General features: G+C 44.1%; 1 protein-coding gene across 1 annotated transcript; it reads right to left on the bottom strand.

Moving 5' to 3' along the window:
- Positions 1-1,325: 1,325 nt before the first annotated feature.
- On the bottom strand, positions 1,326-11,260 carry LOC146457644 (cytochrome P450 3A2-like). The gene is made up of 3 exons (XM_085091606.1): positions 10,565-11,260; positions 2,925-3,637; positions 1,326-2,167 (listed from the first exon to the last, which is right to left on the bottom strand). Exons 1-3 carry the CDS (start codon positions 11,082-11,084, stop codon positions 1,883-1,885), a joined length of 1,518 nt encoding a protein of 505 aa, XP_084947732.1. The 5' UTR covers positions 11,085-11,260; the 3' UTR covers positions 1,326-1,882.
- Positions 11,261-11,380: the final 120 nt, after the last annotated feature.

Below are 11,380 nucleotides of genomic sequence, written 5' to 3'. Positions count from 1 at the left end.
CTCCTTTTATTAAAATGTACACATTTTTTGGAGTTCAAAATTAAGAGTAATAGTCGAAGACTCAATAGGCACTCGACCGATGTATCTGGAAGAATCATCTTCCGTTATTCGTCTTGAACGACGCACAACGGAAAATAGTTCGTTCAGACGGATGGTGCGTCTTGTGCCCATCTTTATACTAGAGACCAGACGAACAACAAATGTTTGCCCAAGTTCGTCCAGACGGATAATGCGTCCTCTAGCATAAAAACGGCCATTGTTTGAAAGCTAATAAAGTTTGCAATAGTAACTCAAACAGATTTAGGTAGCTTGTACTAAGGACTACCAGCAATTAGCCTGCGAACAGCAGACGTATTTCCGGTCGTACCTCCGAAAAATTTTGCAGGCTAACCAGCAATCAAATTCACGAAAATAGGGCTCAAAATTTCGAAGGGGGGGGGGGGGGGGGGAATTGAAAAATGGACCCCTGCCCCGTTGTAATAAAATGCAAGATTTATCAGTCATAATAACTTACAAACTTGACGTCACGCAGCAAGCTAAAAAAAGAGGGAAGAGGGAATAGAGTCCGCGCGCGAAGCGAGGGGAGCGTGGAGGAGGGAGAAAGCGCGTTCAATTTCCCTTTTTCCTTCTCCATTTAATCAACTTGGCTTTATGAACGGAGTTGATAACTAGAGGTAAATTGGCCACCATAAAGAGATTCGAGTGCTAGTGCAAGTACTCTTTACGGTGGCTTACCGCTAGTTATTTTCAACTCTTGATAAAACCAAAACATTCTTTTCTACTCCCCACTGACGCAGCCCCACAGTTTCTTTGGAAACTAACTTCCTTATCTACTTAAACACCTATCCCCCCATGCCACAGTTTCAGTTGTCGGTGATAATCTGAACAAGGTTGGCAAAGCAACGATTGCTAACTTAGCAGCCAAAGGGTATCAGCCCTGATTATCCAAATATGTGGACCTGTACGAAGCCTACTAAAGGACTCTGGTCAACACTCCAATAAACTTGATTTTCAGTCATATTTTCTCTGGCTTTCCTCCGCTTTGTTGAAAATCAACCGACGCGAGCCACCAAAAAACTAAGGAGAGTTTTCCTCGCTCATTTTTCTCTCCAGCTTGCAAATCAAGGCTACCTCTCCGTCGTTACCATTCTCCACAAAAGACTACCAAGGAGGCCTACTCTGCGTGGGCTAGCTGACCAGAACCACCCCAACAACAGCAGGCTTAAAAAACTATTGGTTCCTTGATTACCAAGGGACTTTTTCAATACCTTCGGATCATGAACTGAGAATACGTTATTTATATTATATGAAAAAAGAACAGGGAGTGTTTTCTCATTTCAGTATATTGGAGTATGTTTTTTTTTATTACAATACCCTAGATTTTACGGTTAATAGCGCATTCTAACCACAATACCTTACTATCCATTAGCCTGGCAAACTTGCAGTAAGCGGTAAATTAATTCTGATATTTTACGAAATTGGGCTTGGTCCGGCATATGCTTCAAGGAGGAGGCGTGACCCAGCGTTTTAGGGCGCTGGACTTGAAACCCGGAGGCCCCGGGTACAAGCCACGCTTGTGTATAGTCAGCTGGTTTGCCTCCTGCCAGTTGGGAATTTTAACTTGTTATGTTCAATTTCATTATTTGTTTCCGTTATTTCCTAGTGGAATGCCTGTAAAACTAACTTTGGGTATCTAAATGCTTTCCACTATAAAAATACAAATATGTTCTAAACGCTACAGTGTGTATTTTCACAAACAGTAGTGAGTAATATCATTCTTGATCCCAGAATCCTTTTCTTTTGCACTGCAGTCTGGTCAGAAAGCTATGGCGTCGAGAATCTATAACCCACGCGCAATTATTTGTAAATTTGAACAAGAGTTCTAGTTGTTGTTGTCCTTGTCACGTGATCGTGCCACGACTTTGATGACAATAGGGTCACGGGGATGTAAGATCATGGCCGCACGGAACTCTAATTTTTCAGTGCTGTCCATTCTCTTCTCAAATTTCACCTTCTGCAGAATTTTTACCAGTACCATTTTAAGCTCCAATTGAGCCAGTCTGATTCCAATACATTGTTTAGGTCCCAGGCCGAATGGCATGTACGAGAACGCTGGCCGCTCACTGACCAGTTCTGGAAGGAAGCGGTCTGGGTCAAAATTTTCAGGCTGCAAAACAAAAGTAACACGCACAATTAGCATAATTAAGTATGGAGCTAGCTCGTAAAATCCGGGGAACCTTTTCCATGATTGAAAGGATGCCTTACAATCAATATTGGTGCTGACTGATACCGGCCATCTACTTCCGACAATTTATTTTGTCGAAGGTATACGGGATGTTTCATTTATCATCAATGACGGTGCCTCTGCGCATCTCGGAACTGGGATTCTTAACGCCGATGCCTACCAATTCAAAGATAATTTTGTGCAGCTTATGACTATGTAGGAAAAGAAGATCTTACGACGGGATATTGATATCCAAAGAGAAAATTGGCTGTAACAACTCATTTTTCACAGATAATTAAGCTTCAATTTGTATCACATATAACAGTTTTTTGTTTGTGTGTTTTTTTACAGTGATCCTATGTGAAAATATGGCTGATTCACTTAATACGAACATTCCCTGCTTTTTGTTTTACCATACTATTGTAATGTATTTTAAAACAGATTATTATTGTTTAACTGTCCCCGCAATATGCGTAGTTACACTCAATTTTTTTTTGGATTCCAATAGCCCTTGCTATGGATCTCCTTTTCACGCATAGTTATAAACCAAGTAAAAATACGGTAACCTCTGTAAAAGCAATGGTCATACTACACAGCTCAGCAGTATGCCCAATACCTCACGCATGCGCACACCCCGGCTGTGGCAAAAATAAAAAACAACTACTTCGGTGATATTTTGCCTTCAGTTAAATTTCTTTACCTCAGGCCAAAACTCAAGATTGCGGTGAATGACAAATGATGGAATATATACGCTGACTCCAACAGGAAAATCCACTCCTCCGATTACACACGTCTCCATGCACTCACGAACATTCACATAGCCAACTGTGGCAAGGCGAAGCACTTCGCAGATCACTCGCTCAAGATATTCAAGGCTTTGCACGAATTTATACGTTGACTCATCCCCGCGAGACCTGACTGCGTCATCTATTTCACGGAGCAGTTTCTCCTGTACATCCGGATGATGGGCGAGGTAGTAAGCTGTGAAAGCTAGAGTAGCCCCGGTTGTATCCGAGCCCGCCGCGAAGAACACAAGACACTGACCAATGATTTCTTCATCTGTCATTTGTCTGACTTCGTTGTCAGTAACCTCCTCTGCTTCTAACATGAGTTGCACCAGGTCTCTCCGTCCTGATAAGCCTCTTCTCCTTAAGTTCAGAACCTCTTTTGCCAGTTTTGCCAAATACGAGACATGCTGAATGGGATTCAAGTGGAAGATTTTCCTCACTTGGCGACAGAAAGGAAACATGGACAACGCTCGAATATACACTGGCACGTAGAACACTGATAGAAGCTTCTCCTTCAGTTCTGGATCTGGATTGGTTTGAATGTCCGCTTTGAGTCCAAAACCAACCGAAAGAATGACATCAAGCGAGAACTGACTGTAAGCTTTGGAAACGTCCACGCTCTTTTCTAAAATACAAGAAAGGAATTGCCATGGTTAATAAGTTTGCACGTTACACAGTGTTGTTAAGGGTACCGTACAGGCTGAAAACTTTCACGATCTACGTTTGTCTCCACAATCTCCTTTCTATGCACAGTTACAAAGTTCTTTCGGTTTCACACAACAAGTTAATAAGTAAACGAGTCACGCATTATCTGATACGCTAACTTAAAACATCTTAAACATCTTCCCCTCCCGAAATGAAGGGCTCTGACTTGAGATTGGCCTCCTGAGGACCTTGTCTTCAACTCGCACATCAACAACCTTCACGATATCATCTCGCCCTGGATACGTACATTCGATTCTCCCAATTTTCCATTCCCGCCTCGCTGTGTTTGGATCAATCACCATGACGACATCTCCGACTTTAATTTAAGAATAACTACAGGAGAGAACCACTTGCTCGGGGAACCAATATGTGGGAAGTACTCCTTCATCCATCGCCGCCATACATGCCGGGTCAACTCTTGCACTCGTCTTCAACGCCTCCGCGGATTGAACGCTGTTGTATCAACGTTCTCAGGAATTAAATCACCACCCATCTGGCCAATAAGATAATTATTCGGTGTAAGCACTGGCTCGGCATTGGGGTTCTCGCTCACGACGGTGAGCGGCCTCGAGTTCATCAGACTTTGAACCCCAACAAACGTTGTTTGCAACTATTCATCGTTAATATCGGCTTTTTTAAGGACGCAGGAGATGGCCTGTTTTGCTGACTTGATCATGCTTTCGAAAACTCCACTGAAATGTGGAGCTAGTGGAGGATTAAAATGCCAGTCTAAACCATGATTGGACTTCATACGTTGAATTTGATCGTGGTGTAGCTGACTGACCAATTCTTTGATCTCTTTCTCTTTATCAACGAAATTGGTCCCATTGTCACTCAACAGCTTTGTCGGTCATCCTCTCCGTGCTGCAATTCGCACAAAGGCATTCAGGAAAGCTACGATCTCTAGTGAGGTAGCCATTTCCAAATGACAACAGTGGGTCTGCAGGTATAGGAACAAGCAGAGGTATCGTTTACAGAGTCCTTCCACGCCCTTGAACTGTAAGGTATGGTCCGGTGAAGTCCACTGCGCAATTTGAGAATGGTCTTGTTGTCATCTGGAGACGTATCTGTGGCAATGGAGCCATTTACTGTTGGACTGGCCGCACCTTGAAATGTCTGACACACTCACTGCAATCTTTATTTGTCCGTATTACTTCCTGACGAACGTGAATAACCAAGCACTTTTCTCGAATGTAGTTTATGGTGTAGTTAACGCCCATACGATGTCCGTCACTAGTACTTTCATGGTAAAACTTGACGATCAGTTTTGTGACATGGTTTTTCTTCGGCAGAATAACCGAAAACCTTCACCTCGGCTGAAAGATCGGTCGAATATCGCATAGTATTTGAACGCAGGGTCCCCTCGATCATAACTGGCTTCAACTGTAAAAGTGAACTTATTCGCGGTAGGGGCTGATTGTTTTGCACGGATTTCAGCTTCGAATGCATTTCTTTGTATTTTTTTGATGATTTTCCTTCTGTCGTTTGCAGTTCCGCAGCGGTAAGCTTCCCCAGTTCTCTTTGATTCTGCAATCTCCGGGAATTGTTGAAGAAACGTCGCACCCAGCTCCTCACGCGAATCAGTTACAGTCCGAACTCTGGCTCCCGTTTCAAGTTAGCTCTATACCACTTGGAGTATCTTGAGGGATCTAGACGCCACTCGTTGTCTTTAGTCTTGCCTGCGTCGGCTTCGTTTTCAGTGGCCACCTGGTGAATGACGTTGAAAGCCGTTGAAGCCTCATTGTTCGGTCTTAGCGCGGATTTTAGCTCCTTCATTGTTTTGCGGGACGGTTTGTCAAATCTACCGATTGGCCATTTTGCTTCCGGGCGATGTAGAAACTCTGGCCCATTCCACCAACTTTCACTAACGGCTAATTCGCGTGCAGTTATTCTCCATGTACAAAGGTCTGCTGGACGTTTATGGCCTGGGACATGGCGCCATTGCTCGGGGTTGGATTGTTTGTGAATCCCGCCGACTCGTTGAGCGACCAAGGGCTTGTATTCCCGGCTCTGTCTCCGAATCCAGAATCCCACATTTTCGCTCTCCACCCAGGAAGTGACTCCATCAGTCGTGATGTCGAGCGCTGAGCCAACTTGCTTGGTCAGTCTCAGTACGATAAGAGCCCCCATGAGCTCAAGCCTTGGAACATTGATAGCTTTTACCGGCTCCAAGCGAGTGTTGGATGCTATGAGCCGAACAGTGACCATCCAATCTTTGTACTCCTGCCGATGGTACAAGGCCACAGAATAGGCTTTCTGGGAGGCGTCTGTAAATGTGTGTAAGCTGACAGAGGTTACTTGCTTGCTTCCGTTTTTCAGACCACGGGGAACTTTTATTTCTTCAAGTAGCTTCCTTAACCAGCTCTTCCACTGTTCTTTCTGCTCGGGAGGGAGAACTTCGTCCCATTCCAATGCTTGTAACCACGTCTGTTGCATCAGCAATTTTGCCTTAACGACAAAAGGAGATAAGAAACCCAGTGGATCTAACAAGGTTGCTGTTTTCTTCAGGATCATTTCGTTTCGTATACTCGAAGTCTGTTGAAGGCGGCGAATATTTAAACAGGAACTAGTCATCACACGCAGTCCAGGACACACTCAGCGTTTTTGTTACAGGCAACTGATTCTTCTCCAGGTCCACTTCAAAAGCACGATCTTCTTTTGAACGTCGGCTAACACCTCTGTATCGTTTGACACCAATTTCCTCACTTAGAACCCAGCTCTGTCGCCCGTATCTGTCTGTTGTCGTCGGGTTTTGCATGGCCTTCTCAACCGATTCCGGTGATGGCATGGGGCCATCCACGAAGGAGTGCTTCATCACTGCATTTGCTTCTAGTGGGTACGCTTCTTGGTGTATTTCAGCATGTTTCTGCCAGGTAAACTGTGTGCAGAAGGGACAGTAGCAGCCACCAAATACGAAACGGAGGAATCCATAAACTTCTGGATCCTTGCGAAGATCCACATCACGCCACAGGAAACGATGTAAGGGTCTATCTTCTTCTCGTCACACTAGTTGATGGTGTATTTGGCTGATGCTGCCGAAAAGGGCTACAAACTCTTTTGAAAACTTGGCAAGGATATCGAACATATCGCTTTGGAGCTTGGGACCGGTCAGAGATTCCGTGTTCAAACTCCTTTCTTCGAAGGGCACTCAACCGTCAAACACTATATTCGCACCTGGGTAGTAGCTTTCCCTGGCCGCACTACTAGAAAGTGTGGAAGCAACTACTCGCATTCAGGCTTCAGTTCATCGAGTGGCTCGCGACGAATCGAATGTACCGTTTCTCCATACCATCATTCAGCACATGTTGATTTGCCACGGAAACTTCTTTATTCTTAAGCAACCTTCTCTCTGTGGAAACTAATTTTTTTGCCATCGGTAGGGTTTTGGGCAATTGTGGTGTGTCGTCTCTCCACGGGACAGCGACTTCGTAATGTCACCGTCAAACTTCAAAGACTTTCTCACTTTATTCCACACTAACTTGACTTCCGGGGTCATCAGTGGTTCGGTAGTCACGATGCCGATGCTTTCGAGATCCCAGAAGCGTTAAAGCAGACTATTTAATTCTGAATTGTCGTTCTCTGCAACAACAGGCCTGTTTTCTTCGATCTGGAGGCGGAATGTGTGGGGAAATCTAGTGAAGTTATGTCCTTTTGTGTCAAGTTCTTTAATCTTTCCGCTGTACAGCCTAACGGACAAAGTCTGGCACAGGGCTTAGTCGGTAGTCCCATTACCTCCTTCATTGAGTAGATCAACTGGAAGTGGTCTGCTCCAAGAAACAAGTCAATTTAGCTTCCTCTTGCCAGCTTTGGGAATGGAATTCCTCTTAAGTGGTTCCAATTGTCTAGCTTGGATCTTCACCCGGTTTACAGCCTTCAAACCGCCGCAGCTCCTGTCAGACGTTTTGACTGTTATCTCCGTGTCCACGCGACTGTCAGTACTCTCCAGGCCAATCTTGACAGTTCCTGAGAGGAAACGGATACTCAGATCATTCGCAACAGCTTACCTTGACTGTAATCTGTTCTTTCTTGCCTTCTAGACCGGGTTCTTCCACGGATTTGGATTTTCACAAAGAAATCCCTGTTGTCGTTTAACTACCGGTAATACTGAGCCAGTAGGCACTCAGGAATCTTTTCGAGAATCATGGTGTAGCGTTCCACCGTCTAAGTCAGATTCGCGGCCGGTTTCTTTCAGAGTTATCACAGTGCCTTCGAGCACGTCGGCAAAAGTCTCTAATTCCTTTGCCTTGTTGTCACGAAACGGTTTCATCTTTCTGAGTTCTTCAAGATGAGACTACAGCTGCCTACGACTACTTCCGTAATTGCGAAATAAGCGTGCTTTGGCTGCCTCGTACGCCTCATGAGAGTATCCCAGATCCTTTACAGTGCCAGCAGCCTCACCGGCAAGATACGCCTCCAAACGGAGCATCTTAAACTGCGGCGATAGTGAGGTCTGGTCCACGCAACCGGAAAATGCAGCGTTCCTCTTCTGAAAATCTATCTTGCTACCTGAACAGATCGGGAAACGAATTCTGACCAACTGTCCTTGCGTCGAGATAACGGAAGCCACAGGATTACTAGGTTTGCCTGCCATGCCACTGACCGGAAGTTGCGGTTTAATCATTTCCTTCACACATTCTGTACTTCCAAAGGAACGAGATCCCTGTAATCCTTTGTTGACGTTTTGCAGGTTTTGTTCGATCACTTCGTTCGAAGGCTCGTTTTTTACAATCGGTACGCCTAACTCATGGTCCATCTCTTCCTCAAGTTCCTTGTGCCTTTTAACTAATTCATCTTTCACCGCTTTAAGCTCACTATGTTCACGTTCTAATTTTTCTCGCTTCCACTCAATTTCCTTTTCCAGTTCATCTTTGCGAAGACGAGCTTCAAATTCTGCTCTTTCTTTCTGTCTCCTTTTCTGTGACATTTAGCCATCCAGGCTATCAGCGATTGAGCTTGTTAGGTACTGATCCCTTTTTCGCGAGCGACGCAAGCGCAGAGCGCACTGCGCTAGTTTCGCGGTCAACTTGCTCGTTGAGGTCGTCAGCTTCGTCACTGACCTTCTCAGCAATTCCGACTTTACCATTCTCTCTGTTTAATCTTTCTATACGTTGATTGGAACCAACAGATCCTTTATCTCGCCCTGTTGCGTATCTTTCTCCGCGATCACGACAGCCAATTCGTAAAAGACTTGTCATCGAGGACTTCGCGTTTCTCTTCGTCAACTTGAACTCTTGAATCCTGCAATGTCTACCGTTGTCTTTGGTCAGTTCTCCAATGTTTTCATTGTCGCTGGTCATTTCTTGAGGAAAATGCCCTCATGACTTAACACAAACACGTAAGCATTACCATTAAGACGGAAACGCTCCCAATTCTTGCAGTAATTGCAAGTGATTTTAAATCCTTCGGTTCGGAGACTTCGGTGGTAAATTTGTAGATCCGGCTACGAAGGACCAAATGTTGTTAACGGTACGGTACGGGTTTCCGATCCAACACGAATAATTCACGTCCAAGTCCTTTTTTTATTTTAACACGATGAAAACTTTCACGATCTACGTTTGTCTCGACGATCTCCGTTTTAAGCGCGGTCACAAAGTTCTTTCGGTCTTACGTAACAAGTTTATAAGTAAACGAGAGTCACGCATTATAAGTCACGCTAACTGAAAACCAAATAATAAGGACTGGAACCAGGTTTGTGAGCCCGCGAGAATGGGCACCCCTACCAAACCCATGTTTTCGCGAAAACCGCTGGGCTCTGAAATCAGGTTCCAGTCCTTGTTATTTAAGGTCTTCCTTAAGAAACCCACAGGGTAACAAGGTGTGTCACCCCAACTCAAACAACATATTAGGTACTAGTATCTGACTACGAAGGCACCCATACGGACGGAGCTTATCCCGGTTTCTGAAGCAATTCGTAGTATCCCCAAACGCCTGGTCAACGTAATAAGGGGGCGGCCCAAGAGGGAACCAGATTTTCAGGGAGAAAACGGATCAGAATAGGAAACTTTAGGAAAGTGGAGCAGTTATCTATGCTTCATTCCTACAGGCTATGTAGACACTTGGAAGGCCTTTCCGAATCTGGCCCCAGGAGAATCTGTGTTGGTGTACTCAAACTAACACGCGTTTAAAAACAATAGCTGTGATACAGTTTCCTAAAAAATCATATTTTTCTGGTGAAACTGACATTGACATCATGATATCAATCTAACAAGGTTGTCTGTAGCCTAAGGTGTTTGGTGCGGGGGCGTTCTTATTTTGAGATGTTTATTTTTACATTTTACCCATTTTTTTTTTAGTCTTGGTTGAGCGAGGCTTGGGTCAGTCGCATTCATAGATAACTGACCTCGAAATACCTCAGTAGCCGTTCAACGGGAAAAGTCATGCAAAATACTTAAAACAAAGTTATCTGGGTCTCAAGACCATTTTAAGGCTGTTTAAGCATCAATTTTATAAAACTCCAATGGATGTGACATTTCACTACAAAAAATAGGGTACTCAGACGGGGTTAAAAGCAGTTTTAGGTGGATGTTTCACCGGAACCATATGATGGGCTTCCATTTGGTATCCTGTCGTTTTGCTCCACCGTTAAGTAAAAACTGTGATTATTTTTCATTCTTAAAGTGAGTTCGTGTGAAAAGGTATCTTAGCTGTTTCTGTATTTCACACTGTTAGCGTCAGGAGTACATGAAATTGAGCTCAAATATTAGAGTATATTTCAATTTTAAAATGTAGCGGATCGACTAAAATGAGGTGTCGCGAAACTACTTTCTAGCGAAATGACCGGTAAGCATCCAATTTCAGCTACCGTACTTACACATAAGGAACGGAATAAAACAGTTTTGACACCAACCTTCCTTTGCAAACTGTTCGAACTTTGGCAGCAGAATCTCGATTGCCTCTTCGATGATGGGTACAATCTCCTTCAGTTTGGAAGCGCTGAATGTCGGGGTCAAAATTGAACGAGCGCGCTTCCAGTCGCCATCTCTTGCCCCGAATAGACCTTTGTTAAGTGGAGCATTCCCGGATAAAAGCTCTGGCCTGTTTCTGAATTTCTCAAAATCCGTCACCAAAATCTGCTTGAGCATCTCTACATCTGAGACAACTATGATGGGATCCCTACCCAGGTACATCTTGTAAACCTTGCCGTATTCCTTGTCATACTCCATAAAAGCTTTGTGCAAGCCACCATGTTTGTACATAGCGTCGAAGAGGTTCCCAACATAAGGCCAAGGTTTCGGTCCCGGTAGACGGACATGACTTATCAGAGAATAGTTTGAGACACCCATCCAGTAAATAAGCGCTGTAATGATGAATAACAAGCTGAGCAACCAAAGAAAGCTTGGTATGATTGCAATCAGGTCGACCAACATTTTTCACTCTTTCTTGTTCAACAACAACTTTGTATTTCACTTCACGCACGAAATTTTGATGAATGACTAATAGTGTGAGTCTACTACTCCACGGGACACTAAACGATTTTTCAGTGAAACAATATGGGCCTTTCTCGTGATTGAAAAAGACAATTGTCCCGAACCTCCTGGAGGAAAGTGAAATCAAATGTTGACAAATAGTTTGACGGTTCATCCAACCACATTTCCCAAATGGACGATTATTTTGTCTAACATTTGAGACAAAAGAATATAAATAAGTCTTCTATTCTCTTTCC

Source organism: Pavona decussata, unplaced genomic scaffold, assembly GCF_977016875.1.
Source record: "Pavona decussata unplaced genomic scaffold, jaPavDecu1.1 SCAFFOLD_238, whole genome shotgun sequence".
Classification (NCBI taxonomy): domain Eukaryota; kingdom Metazoa; phylum Cnidaria; class Anthozoa; order Scleractinia; family Agariciidae; genus Pavona; species Pavona decussata.
This window is presented reverse-complemented; position numbering and strand designations above follow the sequence as displayed.

Bases quoted from the DNA above. Each gene is read 5' to 3' on its own strand.
- LOC146457644 (XM_085091606.1), bottom strand. From the start codon at position 11,084: ATGTTGGTCGACCTGATTGCAATCATACCAAGCTTTCTTTGGTTGCTC. The intron at 3,638-10,564 runs GTTGGTGTCAAA...CTTGTATTTTAG, and splicing joins CGAACAGTTTGCAAAGGAAG to AAAAGAGCGTGGACGTTTCC. The intron at 2,168-2,924 runs GTAAAGAAATTT...TTTGTTTTGCAG, and splicing joins ATCTTGAGTTTTGGCCTGAG to CCTGAAAATTTTGACCCAGA.